The sequence below is a fragment of the Panulirus ornatus genome, chromosome 1, assembly GCF_036320965.1.
Source record: "Panulirus ornatus isolate Po-2019 chromosome 1, ASM3632096v1, whole genome shotgun sequence".
In the NCBI taxonomy this organism is placed as follows: Eukaryota; Metazoa; Arthropoda; class Malacostraca; order Decapoda; family Palinuridae; genus Panulirus; species Panulirus ornatus.
The window spans coordinates 41,397,495-41,418,434 of NC_092224.1; the positions used below are offsets into that span (position 1 = coordinate 41,397,495).

The following is a 20,940-nucleotide window of genomic DNA, read 5'->3' on the forward strand; positions in this document are numbered from 1 at the left end:
AGAGATGGATGATTATTGGTGCATATGCACCTGGGTATGAGAAGAAAGACCATGAAAGGCAAGTGTTTTTTGGAGCAGCTGAATTAGTGTGTTAGTGGTTTTGATGCAAAAGACCGGGTTATAGTAATGGGTGATTTGAATGCAAAGGTGAGTAATGTGGCAGTTGAGGGAATAATTGGTATACATAGGGTGTTCAGTTTTGTAAATGGAAATGGTGAAGAGCTTGTAGATTTATGTGCTGAAAAAGGTCTGGTGATTGGGAAGACCAGGTTTAAAAAGAGAGATATACATAAGTATACGTATGTAAGTAGGAGAGATGGCCAGAGAGCGTTATTGGATTACGTGTTAATTGATAGGTGCGTGAAAGAGAGACTTTTGGATGTTAATGTGCTGAGAGGTGCAACTGGAGGGATGTCTGATCATTTTCTTGTGGAGGCGAAGGTGAGGATATGTAGAGGATTTCAGAAAAGAAGAGAGAATGTTGGGGTGAACAGAGTGGTGAGAGTAAGTGAGCTTGGGAAGGAGACTTGTCTGAGGAAGTACCAGGAGAGACTGAATACAGAATGGAAAAAGGTGAGAACAAAGAAGGTAAGGGGAGTGGGGGAGGAATGGGATGTATTTAGGGAAGCAGTGATGTCTTGCGCAAAAGATGCTCGTGGCATGAGAAGCGTGGTAGGTGGGCAGATTAGAAAGGGTAGTGAGTGGTGGGATGAAGAAGTAAGATTATTAGTGAAAGAAAAGAGAGAGGCATTTGGCCGAGTTTTGCAGGGAAATAATGCAAATGAGTGGGAGATGCATAAACGAAAGCGGCAAGAAATCAAGAGAAAGGTGCAAGAGGTGAAAAAGAAAGCAAATGAGTTAGAATGAGAGAGTATCATTAAATCTTAGGGAGAATAAAAAGACGTTTTGGAAGGAGGTAAATAAAGTGCGTAAGACAAGGGAGCAAATGGGAACTCAAGGGAAGGGGGCTAATGGGGAGGTGATAACAAGTAGTGGTGATGTGAGAAGGAGATGGAGTGAGTATTTTGAAGGTTTGTTGAATGTGTTTGATGATAGAGTGGCAGATATAGGGTGTTTTGGTCGAGGCGGTGTGCAAAGTGAGAGGGTTGGGATAAATGATTTGGTAAACTGAGAAGATGTAGTAAAAGCTTTACGGAAGATGAAAGCCGGCAATTCAGTGGATTTGGATGGCATTGCAGTGAAATTCATCAAAAAAGGGGTGACTGTATTGTTGACTGGTTGGTAAGGTTATTTAATGTATGTATGATTCATGGTGAGGTGCAGGAGGATTGGCAGAATGCTTGCATAGTGCCATTGTGCTAAGGCAAAGGGGATAAGAGTGAGTGCTCAAATTACAGAGGTATAGGTTTGTTGAGTGTTCCTGGTAAATTATATGGGAGGGTATTGACTGAGAGGGTGAAGGCATGTACAGAGCATCAAATTGGGGAAGAGCAGTGTGGTTTCAGAAGTGGTAGAGGATGTGTGGATCAGGTGTTTGTTTTGAAGAATGGATGTCAGAAATACTTAGAAAAGCAAATGGATTTGTATGTAACATTAATGGATCTGTTGAAGGCATATGGTACAGTTGATAGAGATGCTCTGTGGAAGGTATTAAGAATATATGGTGTGGGAGGCCAGTTGTTAGAAGCAGTGAAAAGTTTTTATCGAGGATGTAAGGCATGTTTACGTGTAGGAAGAGAGGAAAGTGATTGGTTCTCAGTGAATGTAGGTTTGCGGCAGGGGTGTGTGATGTCTCCATGGTTATTTGATTTGTTTATGGATGGGGTTGTTAGGGAAGTGAATGCAAGAGTTTTGGAAAGAGGGGCAAGTATGCAGTCTGTTGTGGATGAGAGAGCTTGGGAAGTTGTTGTTCGCTGATGATTCAGCGCTATTGGCTGATTCATTTGACAAACTGCAGAAGCTGGTGACTGAGTTTGGTAAAGTGTGTGAAAGAAGAAAGTTAAGAGTAAATGTGAATAAGAGCAAGGTTATTAGGTACAGTAGGGTTGAGGGTCAAGTCAATTGGGAGGTAAGTTTGAATGGAGAAAAACTGGAGGAAGTGAAGTGTTTTAGATATCTGAGAGTGGATCTGGCAGCGGATGGAACCATGGAAGCGGAAATGAATCATAGGGTCGGAGAGGGAGCGAAAATTCTGGGAGCCTTAAAGAATATGTGGAAGTCGAGAACATTATCTCGGAAAGCAAAAATGGGTATGTTTGAAGGAATAGTGGTTCCAACAATGTTGTATGGTTGCGAGGCGTGGGCTATGGATAGAGTTGTGCGCAGGAGGGTGGATGTGCTGGAAATGAGATGTTTGAGGACAATATGTGGTGTGAGGTGGTTTGGTCGAGTAAAAAATCGTAGGGTAAGAGAGATGTGTGGTAATATAAAGAATGTGGTTGAGAGAGCAGAAGAGGGTGTTTTGAAATGGTTTGGTCACATGGAGAGAATGAGTGAGAAAAGATTGACCAAGAGGATATATGTGTCAGAGGTGGAGGGAACGAGGAGAAGTGGGAGACCAAATTGGAGGTGGAAAGATGGAGTGAAAAAGATTTTGAGTGATCGGGGCATGAACATGAAGGAGGGTGAAAGGCGTGCAAGGAATAGAGTGAATTGGATCGATGTGGTATACCGGGTCGACGTGCTGTTAATGGATTGAACCAGGGCATGTGAAGCGTCTGGGGTAAACCATGGAAAGTTGTGTGGGGCCTGGATGTGGAAAGGGAGCTGTGGTTTCGGTGCATTATTACAAGACAGCTAGAGACTGAGTGTGAAGGAATGGGGCCTTTTTGTCTTTTCCTAGCGCCACCTTGCACAATGAGGGGGGAGGGGGATGGTATTCCATGTGTGGCGAGGTGGCGATGGGAATAAATAAGGCAGAAAGTATGAAATATGTTCATATATATATATATATATATATATATATATATATATATATATATATATATATATATATATGTCTCTGTGTGTATATATATTTGTACATTGAGATGTATAGGTACGTATATTTGTGGGTGTGGACGTGTATGTATATACATGTGTACGAGGGTTGGTTGGGCCATTCTTTCGTCTGTTTCCTTGCGCTACCTCGCTAACGCGGGAGACAGCGACAAAGCAAAATATATATATATATATATATATATATATATATATATATATATATATATATATATATATATATATATATATATATTTATCCTTAAGGATACGGGAGAATGAATGCTTCCTACGTATTCCCCGCGTGTCGTACAAGCAGCTAAAGGAGCAGGGAGCAGGGGGGCACAACTCTATTATGCATTCATATACAGACTGGGTAAAATTTTCTCAGTTTCTACTCTGATGAATATCAACCTACGACTAACCTGAGGTGAACTAACTCTTATGTTTCACGTCTGTAGCTGCTGCAGTCTCCTGCTCAAGCTGGTCTGCCGGTGATGGTGTGGTTTCATGGCGGCGGTTTCAATTCTGGCGGGACCGAGGATTACGAGGCCCTACCTCTTCTAACTAGAGATATCGTCCTCGTTGTCGTCCAGTACCGTCTTGGATTCCTTGGTAAGTACCTGAGTAATGTAAGAGACTATATGACTAGGGGATAACCTAGGGTCATATGCGCTGGTACCATAGTGAAGAACTGAAAACTCCTTTCATAACCAAGAAGCCTCAGTTGGAACGATTTTACTGTAAGTTTCTAGGAAAGATATATATATATATATATATATATATATATATATATATATATATATATATACATATCATATTTTTTATTATTATTATTTTGCTTTGTCGCTGTCTCCCGCGTGAGCGAGGTAGCGCAAGAGAACAGACGAAAAAATGGCCTAACCCACCCACATACACATGTATATACATACACGTCCACACACGCAAATATACATACCTATACATCTCAATGTACACATATATATACACACACACAGACATATACATATATACACATGTACATAATTCATAGTGTCTGCCTTTATTTATTCCCATCGCCACCCCGCCACACATGGACTAACAACACCCTTCCCCCTCATGTATGCGAGGTAGCGCTAGGAAAAGACAACAAAGGCCTCATTCGTTCACACTCAGTCTCCAGTTGTCATGTAATAATGCACCGAAACCACAGCTCCCTCTCCACATCCAGGCCCCACAGAACTTTCCATGGCTTACCCCAGACGCTTCACATGCCCTGGTTCAATCCATTCACAGCACGTCGACCCCGGTATACCACCTCGTTCCAATTCACTCCATTCCTTGCACGCCTTTCACCCTCCTGCATGTTCAGGCCCCGATCACTCAAAATCATTTTCACTCCATCTTTCCACCTCCAATTTGGTCTCCCACTTCTCCTCGTTCCCTCCACCTCTGACACATATATCCTCTTGGTCAATCTTTCCTCACTCATTCTCTCCATGTGACCAAACCATTACAAAACACCCACTTCTGCTCTCTCAACCACACTCTTTTTATTTCCACACATCTCTCTTACCCTTACATTACTTACTCGACCAAACCACCTCACACCACATATTGTCTTCAAACATCTCATTTCCAGCACATCCACCCTCCTGCACACAAATCTATCCATAACCCACGCCTCGCAACCATACAACATTGTTGGAACCACTATTCCTTCAAACATAGCCATTTTACCTTTCCGAGATAATGTTCTCGACTTCCAAAACATTCTTCAAGGCTTCCAGGATTTTCGCCCCCTCCCTCACCCTATGATTCACGTCCGCTTCCATGGTTCCATCCGCTGCCAGATCCACTCCCAGATATCTAAAACACTTTACTTCCTCCAGTTTTTCTCCATTCAAACTTACCTCCCAATTGACTTGACCCTCAACCCTACTATACCTAATAACCTTGCTCTTATTCACATTTACTCTTAACTTTCTTCTTTCACACATTTTACCAAACTCAGTCACCAACATCTGCAGTTTCTCACATGAATCAGCCATCAGCGCTGTATCATCAGCGAACAACAACTGACTCACTTCCCAAGCTGTCTCATCCCCAACAGACTGCATACTTGCCCCTCTTTCCAAAACTCTTGCATTCACCTCCCTAACAACCCCATCCATAAACAAATTAAACAACCATGAAGACATCACACACCCCTACCGCAAACCTACAATCACTGAGAACCAATCACTTTCCTCTCTTCCTACACGTACACACAGCAAAAAAACTATCGCGCGTTTTTTGTACGAAACAAAATGACGCACCAGACGTGGAATAATGGAACAGTCAACATTTTCCTGTGAGATGGTGGTATCCCTGATGTCCCTGCCTGTGGGTGTCCTCACCTATCTAATGGCAACGATATATCCTTCCGTATGCAGTATAGTAGATGGGATACGTAAATTGAGCATGTAAATGTAATATTCTGCACAGTAAGGCATATTGCAGTAATCATTATGTCTTGCAAAGTGTCAAATTCGTGGTGTAAAATAATATACTACATGGTAACTACGACACCCTGCTTCATACCGGCGGTGATTTATCTGTCTGCTGGTTTAGATTAATCAGCAACCTCACGTAATATGTAGTATCACCTGTGTGACTGATAACAGTATGTCACAAACCTGGCACCAAATCATAGTATTTAGCCAACATGAAAAGTAATGACTCTTTTCATGGATCTGCATTAGTTAACTTCCCTTTAACAGTGAAAATCAGATTTCTATATAACATGACCATAGACATGTTGTTGGAGGTTAAGAGTCATCTTTGACTCTAAATTTTATTATTTCAAAACTTGGTATAACCTCCTCCCGTTGCCAACACTTCATTGAGCCTTCGAGGCATGGATGCCACTAACGTCTGCGTTAAGTTCCTACCAGAAGGGCTTCGTAGATGTTCCCATGCTTGTAAAGCATCATTTACGACTGTAGCACGACATCGATGTTGTCGGTCAGGCATGCCTTTCTGCATGGCCGCCTGGCGCATACGTGCTCTATCGGGTTGAGATCAGGCGATTTTGCAGGATATGGCAACACTGTTATACGTGGATGGAGAGCATACCACGCCTTTACAACCCTGGATGTGTGAAGTGGGCTGTTATCTTGGACGAGGTAAAATGGCTCCGGCTCTGGAAACAGCATAGCCCCCACTGAAGGTAGCAGGACCTCCTCCAGTATCTCAACGTATCTAGGTCCGGTCAATTGGCCAGGCCCGACATCCACCAACTCACCGACACCAGCACCATGGATGGATCCAACCAAATAGTCCTGCACTGACGCGCGCGCCCACTCCTCCTGCTACCCACCACATGTTGTGTCTCGTATCTGGTTATATAAAATGTATAAAATTACACAAGACACACGTGTGTCTTAATCATATTAGTGCAACTGTTGCTGCAATATAGATTAAGATAATATCTAAGTAAATTAAAAAATATTAACTAACTTAATATATAATAATTATTTATCATGATATCACATCGTAAATGGAGATTATTGCTACAGTATTTACATATGCCGTATAAAGTGATCATGATCACTGTTATTCACTTAAAAAATAATGAGTGTGCATAACTCAAATGTAATACTCCAGCACAACAGGACGTTTCAAGCAGCAAGCCACTGTGGTGGCCGTGGCACCATGGTTTCAAAGCACTTCCGGAACGGTTGTTCATGTTGGCCTCACCATAAATTGTCATTATAAAATGGAAAATATGTTATATAGCATAACCTCTGTGTGTGTGTGTGTGTGTATGTGAGAGACAGACAGACAGAGAAAGAGCTAACCTGGTGTTAGGATGCCGCCAAACATGTTTGTTTGCAGGGGGACCATCGCTGCAGAAGGTTTTTTCATCACAAAAGATGACGTTCTCCCAAAACTGATGTGGCTTGTCCGCATACTCCAACGCATACTCCACCCTGCTCTCCATGTTTGCCTCACTTAACACAGGTTTTGTTGCTGGTATGCGACCACGTAGCCCCTCAGAGTGATGTCTATTTCGGACAGTTTGAGGCGTGCACTGCAGACCAAGAGTATCCCGAATGTTGCTAGCGGGCGTGAAGGGGGCGTGAGCAGTAATGACAGCTGCTATGGCCTAGGGAAAGGATGACATATTGCAAATATAACATGTGATGTGGTTGTTTACATAACATCAAGTGGTCCAGTATACCTATATATGCAACATCATTACCTGGGGTTGTGCAACGTGGGCGCCCACGCCGATGCCTGTTGTCTGTGTTGCCCAACTCTGCCTGTCGGCGAATCCATCGTGCTACGGTTGACCGGTGAATACCAAGACGTCTCCTAATTTCGGAGTCGCTGTAGCCCTCATTATGAAGCTGTAGAATAGCTTCACGTGTCGCTTGTGAGGTCTCCATGGTAAAATTAGATATATCACAAAAACAACCTTTCGACATTGGCTCGCAGTGAACTATACCCGCGCTGTTTCATTGTTTCAAAAATATATCGCATGTCTCATTACATTTCCTGCATGGACACGAAATGGCGGTGTAAGATAACCTTTATGGACTGCCACGAACCCAGATGTGCTATAGAATAATACAATATCAATAGTAAAACATATTCTTCCCAAATTACACCTATACAATATGAAGCTATTGTGTTTACCTGGCATCACATTGAGGTATGCTGCAGCTACCACATGCGGGGATTGCCGCATATAGCTGTGTGTGTCTCACAGCTATATTACACACACCAATTCAAAAGTAGGGGTTCGTACTGCCTTGTATGATGTAATTTTATTGTTAATGATATAATGCCGCTCTTGCCGTAACTTAAATGGGTCTAGCATAGAACTCTGGAAACCTGTGGCTTCCAGGCACGTATACCAACCCTACCGGCATGGTACAACAGGTAGGTAAGTGATCATTACACACGTTTTCAGACCCCCTCTGCGCGATAGTTTTTTGATGTGTGTACACATGCCTTACATCCTCGATAAAAACTTTTCACTGCTTCTAACAACTTGCCTCCCACACCATATATTCTTAATACCTTCCACAGATCATCTCTATCAAACCTATCATATGCCTTCTCCAGATCCATAAATGCTACATACAAATCCATTTGTTTTCTAAGTATTTCTCACATACATTCCTCTTCTCTAAGTATTTTTCACATACATTCTTCAGAGGAAACATGATCCACACATCCTCTAACACTTCTGAAACCACATTGCTCTTCCCCAATCTGATGCTCTGTACATTCCTTCACCCTCTCAATCAGTATCCTCCCATATAATTTACAAGGAATGCTCAACAAACTTAATACCTCTGTAATTCGAGCACTCACTCTTATCCCCTTTGCCTTTGTACAATGGCACTATGCAAGCATTCAGCCAATCCTCAGCCACCTCACCATGAGTCATACATACATTAAATAACCTTACCAACCAGTCAACAATACAGTCACCCCCTTTTTTAATAAATTCCACTGCAATACCATCCAAACCTGCTGCCTTGCCGGCTTTCATCTTCCGCAAAGCTTTTACTACCTCTTCTCTGTTTACCAAATCATTTTCCCTAACCCTCTCATTTTGCACACCACCTCGACCAAAACACCCTATATCTGCCACTCTATCATCAGACACATTCAACAAACCTTCAAAATACTCACTCCATCTCCTTCTCACATCACCACTACTTGTTATCACCTCCCCATTTGCCCCTTCACTGAAGTTCCCATTTCTTCCCTTGTCTTACGCACTTTATTTACCTCCTTCCAAAACATCTTTTCATTCTCCCTAAAATTTAATGATACTCTCCCACCCCAATTCTCATTTGCCCTCTTTTTCACCTCTTGCACCTTTCTCTTGACCTCCTGCCTCTTTCTTTTACACATCTCCCCCTCATTTGCATTTTTTCCCTACAAAAATCGTCCAAATGCCTCTCTCTTCTCTTTCACTAATAGTCTTACTTCTTCATCCCACCACTCACTACCCTTTCTAATTAACCCACCTCCCACGCTTCTCATGCCACAAGCATCTTTTGCGCAAGCCATCACTGCTTCCCTAAATACTTCCCATTCCTCCCCCACTCCCCTTCCCTTCTTTGTTCTCACCTTTTTCCATTCTGTACTCAGTCTCTCCTGGTACTTCCTCACACAAGTCTCCTTCCCAAGCTCACTTACTCTCACCACTCTCTTCACCCCAACATTCACTCTTCTTTTCTGAAAACCCATACAAATCTTCACCTTAGCTTCCACAAGATAATGATCAGACATCCCTCCAGTTGCACCTCTTACCACATTAACATCCAAAAGTCTCTTTCACGCGCCTATTAATTAACACGTAATCCAATAACGCTATCTGGCCATCTCTTCTACTTGCATACGTATACTTATGTATATCTCGCTTTTTAAACCAGGTATTTCCAATCACCAGTCCTTTTTCAGCACATAATTCTACAAGCTCTTCATTTCCATTTACAACACTGAACACCCCATGTATACCAATTATACCTTCAACTGCCACATTACTCACCTTTGCATTCAAATCGCCCATCACTATAATCCGGTCTTGTGCATCAAAACCACTAGCACACTCATTCAGCTGCTCCCAAAACACTTGCTTCTCATGATCTTTCTTCTCATGCCCAGATGCATATGCACCAATAATCTCCCATCCCTCTCCATCATCTTTCAGTTTTACCCATATCAATCTAGAATTTACTTTCTTACACTATCATATTCTCCTACAACTCCTGTTTCAGGAGTAGTGCTACTCCTTCCTTTGCTCTTGTCCTCTCACTAACCCCTGACTTTACTCCCAAGACATTCCCAAACCACTCTTTCCCTTTACCCTTGAGCTTCGTCTCATTCAGAGTCAAAACATCCAAGTTCCTTTCCTCAAACTACCTATCTCTCCTTTTTTCTCATCTTGGTTACATCCACACACATTTAGACACCTCAGTCTGAGCCTTCGAGGAGGATGAGCACTCCCCGCGTGACTCCCTCTGTTTCCCCTTTTAGAAAGTTAAGATACAAGGAGGAGAGGGTTTCTGGCCCCCCGCTCCCGTCCCCTTTAGTCGCCTACGACACGTGAGGAATGCGTGGGAAGTATTCTGGGATATATATATATATATTGGAAAGGATCGCAATTTTGCGCATGATCAAGATATTCCTATGAGTCCATGGGTAAAATGAAGCGCGAATATTTCCCAAGTGCACTTTCGTGTAATAATCACATCATCAGGGGAGACATAAGAGAAATATAACAGTCATTTGATATACATCGAAGAGACGAAGCTAGAACGCCATTTGGTAAACATGCGATTGTCCAAAACATACAACGAGTTTTCAAAAACTTATCATTTTACAAATCTTATCAACATTAAAGTTCCTAATTTGTATAGACCATCACTAATATTAAGATTATGATTCTTTGTGTATCTAATAATAGAAGATTCAATGATATTTCTCTTGGTAATAGAGTTAATAACTGAGACGGCGTTACTCCAGTCAATACAATGACCATAGTTTTTAACATGATTTAAACAAGGCATTTGATTCTTGTCCCGTTCTTATACTGTATTTATGTTGCTCAAGTCTAATAGAAAGATCCTTACCAGTTTCACCAACAAAATTTATCACAGTTTCCACCATATATATTCTTTCTTTTATACTATTCGCCATTTCCCGCGTTAGCGAGGTAGCGTTAAGAACAGAGGACTGGGCCTTTGAGGGAATATCCTCATCTGGCCCCCTTCTCTGTTCCTTCTTTGGGAAAAAAAAAAAAGGGGGGGGGGAGGATTTCCAGCCCCCCGCTCCCTTCCCTTTTAGTGGACCTCTACGACATTCAGGGAATATGTGGGAGGTATTCTTTCTCCCATATCCCCAGGGATATATACATATATATATTATACACACACACACCACTATCAACATTCGCTTAAAACCATATAACTAGATTGGACGATCTAGTTTTTCAGAGTTACCCTCATAGTTACAGAGTAGAGGAGAGCGTGGGCATACTGGCATTATATATACGACTCACCCGGTGATATTGATATTGCATGAAAATTATATACAACAGTTAGGTCTATATCGATAGCACCAGATGTATTTCTTCGCGTCAGTTTGGTGCTTACATTTTGTCGTCTCTATCACACAGTGCTGCTTCCTGAATAGCTTTCCCTACATGTGATTGGCGTAGGGAGGCGGGTTCTCACCTTCTGGTAGCTTTGGATAAACATTTGCAGTGGGTTCCTGAAAACCTTCATTGTCGTAGGTATATCTGAAGACGCCAATACTCTGGCCCTTAGAGGCATACATATATATATATATATATATATATATATATATATATATTTTTTTTTTTTTTTTTTTTTTTTTATACTTTGTCGCTGTCTCCCGCGTTTGCGAGGTAGCGCAAGGAAACAGACGAAAGAAATGGCCCAACCCCCCCCCCCCCATACACATGTACATACACACGTCCACACACGCAAATATACATACCTACACAGCTTTCCATGGTTTACCCCAGACGCTTCACATGCCTTGATTCACTCCACTGACAGCACTTCAACCCCTGTATACCACATCGCTCCAATTCACTCTATTCCTTGCCCTCCTTACACCCTCCTGCATGTTCAGGCCCCGATCACACAAAATCTTTTTCACTCCATCTTTCCACCTCCAATTTGGTCTCCCTCTTCTCCTCGTTCCCTCCACCTCCGACACATATATCCTCTTGGTCAATCTTTCCTCACTCATTCTCTCCATGTGCCCAAACCATTTCAAAACACCCTCTTCTGCTTTCTCAACCACGCTCTTTTTATTTCCACACATCTCTCTTACCCTTACACTACTTACTCGATCAAACCACCTCACACCACACATTGTCCTCAAACATCTCATTTCCAGCACATCCATCCTCCTGCGCACAACTCTATCCATAGCCCACGCCTCGCAACCATACAACATTGTTGGAACCACTATTCCTTCAAACATACCCATTTTTGCTTTCCGAGATAATGTTCTCGACTTCCACACATTTTTCAAGGCTCCCAAAATTTTCGCCCCCTCCCCCACCCTATGATCCACTTCCGCTTCCATGGTTCCATCCGCTGACAGATCCACTCCCAGATATCTAAAACACTTCACTTCCTCCAGTTTTTCTCCATTCAAACTCACCTCCCAATTGACTTGACCCTCAACCCTACTGTACCTAATAACCTTGCTCTTATTCACATTTACTCTGAACTTTCTTCTTCCACACACTTTACCAAACTCAGTCACCAGCTTCTGCAGTTTCTCACATGAATCAGCCACCAGCGCTGTATCATCAGCGAACAACAACTGACTCACTTCCCAAGCTCTCTCATCCCCAACAGACTTCATACTTGCCCCTCTTTCCAGGACTCTTGCATTTACCTCCCTAACAACCCCATCCATAAACAAATTAAACAACCATGGAGACATCACACACCCCTGCCGCAAACCTACATTCACTGAGAACCAATCACTTTCCTCTCTTCCTACACGTACACATGCCTTACATCCTCGATAAAAACTTTTCACTGCTTCTAACAACTTGCCTCCCACACCATATATTCTTAATACCTTCCACAGAGCATCTCTATCAACTCTATCATATGCCTTCTCCAGATCCATAAATGCTACATACAAATCCATTTGCTTTTCTAAGTATTTCTCACATACATTCTTCAAAGCAAACACCTGATCCACACATCCTCTACCACTTCTGAAACCGCACTGCTCTTCCCCAATCTGATGCTCTGTACATGCCTTCACCCTCTCAATCAATACCCTCCCATATAATTTACCAGGAATACTCAACAAACTTATACCTCTGTAATTTGAGCACTCACTCTTATCCCCTTTGCCTTTGTACAATGGCACTATGCACGCATTCCGCCAATCCTCAGGCACCTCACCATGAGTCATACATACATTAAATAACCTTACCAACCAGTCAACAATACAGTCACCCCCTTTTTTAATAAATTCCACTGCAATACCATCCAAACCTGCTGCCTTGCCGGCTTTCATCTTCCGCAAAGCTTTTACTACCTCTTCTCTGTTTACCAAATCATTTTCCCTAACCCTCTCACTTTGCACACCACCTCGACCAAAACACCCTATATCTGCCACTCTGTCATCAGACACATTCAACAAACCTTCAAAATACTCATTCCATCTCCTTCTCACATCACCACTACTTGTTATCACCTCCCCATTTACGCCCTTCACTGAAGTTCCCATTTGCTCCCTTGTCTTACGCACCCTATTTACCTCCTTCCAGAACATCTTTTTATTCTCCCTAAAATTTACTGATAGTCTCTCACCCCAACTCTCATTTGCCCTTTTTTTGACCTCTTGCACCTTTCTCTTGACCTCCTGTCTCTTTCTTTTATACTTCTCCCACTCAATTGCATTTTTTCCCTGCAAAAATCGTCCAAATGCCTCTCTCTTCTCTTTCACTAATACTCTTACTTCTTCATCCCACCACTCACTACCCTTTCTAAACAGCCCACCTCCCACTCTTCTCATGCCACAAGCTGAATGAGTGTGTTAGCGGTTTTGATGCACGAGACCGGGTTATAGTGATGGGTGATTTGAATGCAAAGGTGAGTAATGTGACAGTTGAGGGAATAATTGGTATGCATGGGGTGTTCAGTGTTGTAAATGGAAATGGTGAAGAGCTTGTAGATTTATGTGCTGAAAAAGGACTGATGATTGGGAATACCTGGTTTAAAAAGCGAGATATACATAAGTATACTTATGTAAGTAGGAGAGATGGCCAGAGAGCGTTATTGGATTACGTGTTAATTGACAGGCGTGCGAAAGAGAGACTTTTGGGTGTTAATGTGCTGAGAGGTGCAACTGGAGGGATGTCTGATCATTATCTTGTGGAGGCTAAGGTGAAGATTAGTATGGGTTTTCAGAAAAGAGGAGTGAATGTTGGGGTGAAGAAGGTGGTGAGAGTAAGTGAGCTTGGGAAGGAGACCTGTGTGGGGAAGTACCAGGAGAGATTGTGTACAGAATGGAAAAAGGTGAGAACAATGGAAGTAAGGAGAGTGGGGGAGGAATGGGATGTATTTAGGGAATATATATATATATATATATATATATATATATATATATATATATATATATTATAACGAATCTAGCTCTCAGTAATAAAGGTGATCGTAGATATAGAGCACTGTTGTCTAGGTTATATTGCGAGGAGAAGACCCGTCATAAATAATTGTGAAAAATTACAGGTGTAGAATGAGCCCAGGTTGATAATGATCAGTATTATTAATCAAACATAGAAGTAACAGCAAGTATAATAACTAATTTACCACAAATCAAATGAAAAAGCAACTTCCTAGCACACAACATAAAACTATGTTAATACAACCATAAGTGCATTTAACCACAAAGGCAGCTTAACTTGTATAAGATATCGTTACGCTCCCCTACCACACCACCACACCTCGGGGAAGAGCCACTACACCTCAGGATGCCGTCTGGGTTGAGACTGCCGCGGAAGGCGTCGGCACTGGTATATAAGGAGTGGGTATGAAGCCCGGCTTGTCTCAGTCAAAGTGAGACGAAGCAACAAGGACTTGAATGAACGCAGAACGATCTGGTTCCAACGTGGCAGAGAGGCAGTGGTGCGTAGTATGGAGGACAAAATAATATAAGATTTTAAATTTAAACAAGATGTTAGGAGAGTACATGATAATATATATATACAAAGATTCGAATCCCGTACCATTTGCGTGGTAGCTGGGAACGCTAACTGCGAAGCTATGATCGCTCCTAACAGGGAAACGACTATTCGATTGTTAGTAATTCAATACCCTTAAACAAGATCTTAGGAGAGTACATGACACCTCCCCCGAAAGAGAACTTTCTTGAAGGGAAAGTTGAAATATATATATACAGAGATGTACTGACTGAGACAAACTAGTGATAAAGTGTCCACTATCCTGTTTTCAGATCCTTTGATGTGTTTAATCTGGAGGTTGTACGGTTGCAAGAAGAGCGACCATATCAGCAGGCGTTGGAGAATTTGTTGCGGTTGAGGAACGTGATGGGGTTATGGTCCGTGTAAACCACAAGGTTTTGATGGCCGTAGAGGTAGCACTCGAACTTCTTGATTGCAGAGACGATAGCCAGGAGTTCCTTCTCAATGGTATTATAAGACTTCCGATGATTGTTAAATTTTGCAGAGTGATATGCTATTGACAGGGTCTGTTTCATACCTAGCTCCTGAAGCACATCTTTGAAGAGATCGCTAGTGAAGTTGGTGCCACGATGACTTTGTACCTCCTGAGGGATACCGAAAGTAGTGAACATGTGGATTAATTTATTAGCTACATTTTTGGCAGAGATAGTCTTTAGAGGAAAAGCCTCTGGGTATCTAGATATAGGGTAAAGTACTGTAAGTATATACTGATTTCCCTTCTTAGACTTTAGCAAGGGACCAACTATGTCAATAATCTTTTGAAAGGGTTCTGAAGGAACTGGAATGGGTTGCAATGGATATGGTGGAATTGATCGATTGGGTTTCCCTGCAATTTGACAAGTTAAGCAAGAATTGATAAATGAAACTATATCCTTCATACCAGGCCAATAGAAATCATTAAATAGTATGAGGTAGGTTTCCTTAATTCCTAAGTGACCACTAAAACCTTCATGTGCGATTTCCATAAGAGGCTGCCTTATACACTGTGGAACTACTACTTGATGCGTTTCGGCCCATGTATCTTCATCAGATAGTTTAAGGGGTCTATAGAACCTCATAAGGATGTCTTGGTAGTAGAAGGCAGGTGTGTCGAGGATATCTTCTTTCGGCAGGACCTTCTGATGCAACTTCGTCAGGGTTGGGTCCTGTCGCGGGGCCTCCTCTAGTTTGTGCTCGGATATCAGCTTGTTTAAAGGAGATACATCCAGACCACAAGTAGTAAAACCTTCATTGCAGGGCTTAGGAAAGAGAGGTGGTGTAGGATCCTCCTCGTCCACGGTCCGTCGATGTTGAGAGCGTGTGACGGCACAGATGGGGAACAGGGTTGGCTGCTCCTTCTCAATGTCCTCAGTAGGGCTATAGGGCAGTGGAGTGTCTCGAATAGTTAGCGCAGGGACGATCAGACTGCCGGCTAGGTCGTTACCAAGAAGGAAGGTGGCGTCAGGTATAGGAGTATCAACTACTCCTACAGTTACTGTACCTTTCACCGCCTCACAGTCAAGCTCTATTTTGGCAAGGTGTACTGGAGAGCTGGCGTTGACCAATTTGAGATAGACCTTCTCACCCGTTAGGTTAGAGTCAATATCAGGGAGAGATGCCTTGTGGATCAGAGACTGGGCCGATGCAGTGTCTCTGATGATCTGTACAGGGTGTTGTTGCTTGCCGGGGCCTAGAGACAGTGCCAGGGGAGCGGAATGGTTGAAAGAGGTAGATTGATGTTGGAGAATCCTGTAGGTTGGTGGTTGCCACAGGTTTTGTGAAGGTTGTCGCAGTGGCGGTTGTGCCCTTAGATACCTTACACCTAGGATCAGGACAATCCTTTATAAGGTCCTTTCTTACAGAATGTACAGACCTGAGCATATTTCTCACCTAGTTGACCTTGTCCAGAAACATGTTTAGCGTGTGTGGAACCTGCATGCGACCTTACACTAGAAGGGGTAGTTTTCCCCTCTCCCTGTTGTGGGCGATGGATAAGGGAGTAGACGTCAGCGAGTTTAGCTGCCTTTAAGTAATCTGTTTCCTCCCTGTTGGTTATATGCACCATTATGTAGTATGGAACCTTTCTCTTAAACTCTTCAAGCATAAGCAAGTTGACCAGGCCTTCAAATGTATCTACAATAGCCGATTTAATCCAATTATTAAATGATCTAAGTTTCTCAGCAGCAAATTCTGAATAGGTTTGAGTTTTAGCTAGGTTCCTAAAAGACTGTCTGTAACCTTCAGTTGTAATAGAATACGTGGCCAAAATTGCCTCATCTCCTCATAGTTAGTAATATCATGAATCCCATCACACACATCAACTGCCTTACCTACAAGCTTGGGCTTCAGGAGCCAGACTCAGTGCTCCTTGGGCCATCTGAAGTGTTCTGCTGTTTCAAATTGTCTAAAGAAGGTTTCTGGATTCTTCTGTGAAAATAAGAAGCTTGACATGCTTGGCAACATGAAACCTGACAGGAGCTTCTGTATCTGGGATGCTTTGTTTCAGCTGCAAGACCTTTAACTCGTGTTCGTGCTTCAGTCTCGTGGTTTCACATTCAGCGAGTTCAGTCTGTAGTTTAACTTGCAAAGCTTGGAGTTTAACAGTCTCAATCTCAAGAATAGTCTGTAGGTCAGGAGTTGATGTGCAATGATGGGTAGTAAAATCTGTAGCCCTTAAGTAGGCTTCAATGTTAGACTTAAGTTCATCCTTAGTTGTACTACGAGTGAATGGCACTCGAAATGTAGTGGCAATAAACTAAAGATCATCCTTAGTTATATTATCTGAATCAAGTTCCTCAACTGAAGGGTTACTTACAAACTTTACGGGGTCAAAGTCAGTCATGGTGAACAAGGCAAAAATAGGTTAAAGGACAATAGGAATGGATATATAAAATTAAGCGAGAAATGTTGGTAATCACACCAAATACCTCCCGAGCTAGTAAATAGTATGAAAACCGCAGGTAGACACTTTGAACTTGTAACGAGCCAGTGTTTAGTTAAGGTAGTAACGTATTTTCCATACATACGCACTGGAATTACCAAAACTATACAGAGTACTTATTAAAAGTTTGAGACTGGTCAAGTTACAAACGAGTGTAAATTAAAGCGAGAGAAATGACGAGCTTCGCTGGCTCAGATTATAAATGAGCGAGAGGCTCTGTACGACGATTTATGGGAGTCCGATTAACAAGTCTATGTGGTGTGCACAAGGAAACTTATTAAATAACAAACCTCCCGGACAGGCCCCCATATAACGAATCTAGCTCTCACAGTAATGAAGGTGATCGTAGATATAGAGCACTATTGGCTAGGTTATACTGCGAGGAGAAGACCCGTCATAAATGATTGTGAAAAATTACAGGTGTAGAATGAGCCCAGGTTGATAATGATCAGTATTATTAATCAAACATAGAAGTAACAGCAAGTATAATAACTAATTTACCACAAATCAAATGAAAAAGCAACTTCCTAGCACACAACATAAAACTATGTTAATACAACCATAAGTGCATTTAACCACAAAGGCAGCTTAACTTATATAAGATATCGTTACGCTCCCCTACCACACCTCGGGGAAGAGCCACTACACCTCAGGATGCCGTCTGGGTTGAGACTGCCGTGGAAGGCGTCGGCACTGGTATATAAGGAGTGGGTATGAAGCCCGGCTTGTCTCAGTCAAAGTGAGACGAAGCAACAAGGACTTGAATGAACGCAGAACGATCTGGTTCCAACGTGGCAGAGAGGCAGTGGTGCGTAGTATGGAGGACAAAATAATATAAGATTTTAAATTTAAACAAGATGTTAGGAGAGTACATGATAATATATATATACAAAGATTCGAATCCCGTACCATTTGCGTGGTAGCTGGGAACGCTAACTGCGAGGCTATGATCGGCCCCAACAGGGAAACGACTATTCGATTGTTAGTAATTCAATACCCTTAAACAAGATCTTAGGAGAGTTCATGACAATATATATATATATATATATATATATATATATATATATATATATATATATATATATATATGTTGGAAAGGATCACAATGCTGCGCGTGATCAAGATATTCATATGAGTCCACGGGGAAAATGAAACACGAAAAGTTCCCAAGTGCACTTTCGTGTAATAATCACATCATCGGGGGAGACACGGAGACAAATATAACAGTCAGTTGATATACATCGAAGAGACGAAGCTAGGACGCCATTTGGTAAAGAGCTGAATGAGTGTGTTAGTGGTTTTGATGCACAAAACCGGGTTATAGTCATGGGGGATTCGAATTCAAAGGTAAATAATGTGGCAGTTAAGGGAATAATTGGTATACATGGGGTGTTCAGTGTTGTAAATGGAAATGGTGAAGAGCTTGTAGATTTATGTGCTGAAAAAGGACTGGTGATTGGGAATACCTGGTTTAAAAAGAGAGATATACATAAGTATACATATGTGATTAGGAGAGATGGCCAGAGAGCGTTATTGGATTACGTGTTAATTGATAGGCGCGCAAAAAAGAGACTTTTGGATGTTAATGTGCTGAGAGGTGCAACTGGAGGGATGTCTGATCATTTTCTTGTGGAGGCGAAGGTAAACATTTGTAGAGGTTTTCAGAAAAGAAGAGAGAATGTTGGGGTGAAGAGGGTGGTGAGAGTAAGTGAGCTTGGGAAGGAGATTTAAAGTGTGAGGAAGTACTAGGAGAGACTGAGTACAGAATGGAGAAAAGTGAGAACAAAGGAGGTAAGGGGAGTGGGAGAGGAATGGGATGTATTTAGGGAAGCAGTGATGGCTTGCGCAAAAGATGCTTGTGGCATGAGAAGCGTGGGAGGTGGGCAGATTAGAAAGGGTAGTGAGTGCTGGGATGAAGAAGTAAGATTATTGGTGAAAGAGAAGAGAGAGGCATTTGGACAATTTTTGGAGGGAAATAATGCAAATGAGTGGGAGATGTATAAAAAAAAGAGGCAAGAAGTCAAAAGAAAGGTGCAAGAGGTGAAAAAGAGGGCAAATGAGAGTTGGGGTGAGAGAGTATCATTAAATTTTAGGGAGAATAAAAAGATGTTTTGGAAGGAGGTAAATAAAGTGCGCAAGACAAGGGAACAAATGGGAACTTCAGTGAAGGGGGCTAATGGGGAGGTGATAAAAAGTAGTGGTGATGTGAGAAGGAGGTGGAGAAAGTATTTTGAAGGCTTCTTGAATGTGTTTGATGATAGAGTGGCAGATATAGGGTGTTTTGGTCGAGGTGGTGTTAAAAGCTTTGCAGAAGATGAAAGTCGGCAAGGCAGCGGGTTTGGATGGTACTGCAATGGAATCTATTGAAAAAAGGGGGTGACTATATTGTTGACTGGTTGGTAAGGTTATTTAATGTATGTATGATTCATGGTGAGGTTCCTGAGGATTGGCGGAATGCTTGCATAGTGCCATTGTACAAAGGCAAAGGGGACAAAGGTGAGTGCTCAAATTACAGAGGTATAAGTTTGTTGAGTATTCCTGGTAAATTAGTTTGAATGGAGAAAAACTGGAGGAGGTGAAGTGTTTTAGATATCTGGGAGTGGATTCAGCAGCGGATGGAACCATGGAAGCGGAAGTGAATCATAGGGTGGGGGAGGGGGTGAAAATTCTGGGAGCCTTAAAGAATGTGTGGAAGTCGAGAACATTATCTCGAAAAGCAAAAATGGCTTTGTTTGAAGGAATAGTGGTTCCAACAATGTTGTATGGTTGCGAGGCGTGGGCTATGGATAGAGTTGTGCGCAGGACAGTGGATGTGCTGGAAATGAGATGTTTGAGGACAATATGTGGTGTGAGGTGGTTTGATCGAGTAAGTAATATTAGGGTAAGAGAGATGTGTGGTAATAAAAAGGGTGTTTTGAAATTGTTTGGTCACATGGAGAGAATGAGTGAGGAAAGATTCACCAAGAGGATATATGTGTCAGAGGTGGAGGGAACGAGAAGGGGGAGACCAAATTGGAGGTGGAAAGATGGAGTGAAAAAGATTTTGAGTGATCGGCGCCTGAACATGCAGGAGGGTGAAAGTCGTGCAAGGTATTAATAGAATGAATTGGAACGATGTAGTATAACGGGGTCGACGTGCTGTCAATGGATTGAACCAGGCCATGTGAAGCGTCTGGGGTGAACCATGGAAAGTTCTGTGGGGCCTGGATGTGGAAAGGGACCTGTGGTTTCGGTGCATTATTACATTACAGCTAGAGACTGAGTGTTAACGAATGGGGCCTTTGCTGTCTTTTCCTAGCACCACCTCGCGCACATGAGGTGTATGGGG

At 42.3% G+C, this 20,940-nt stretch overlaps 2 protein-coding genes across 9 annotated transcripts in view; both read left to right on the forward strand.

The window, feature by feature from the left end:
- Window positions 1-20,940, forward strand: part of LOC139748739 (ERI1 exoribonuclease 2-like) — a 362,528-nt gene that overhangs the window by 259,483 nt on the left and 82,105 nt on the right. The window lies entirely within an intron of this gene.
- The window catches only part of LOC139745667 (carboxylesterase 1E-like), a 64,625-nt gene that overhangs the window by 34,909 nt on the left and 8,776 nt on the right, over window positions 1-20,940 (forward strand). Inside the window, exon 4 of the mRNA XM_071665102.1 lies at window positions 3,399-3,552. Coding sequence (XP_071521203.1) covers window positions 3,399-3,552 — 154 coding nt within the window. The remainder of the gene's footprint in view (window positions 1-3,398; window positions 3,553-20,940) is intronic.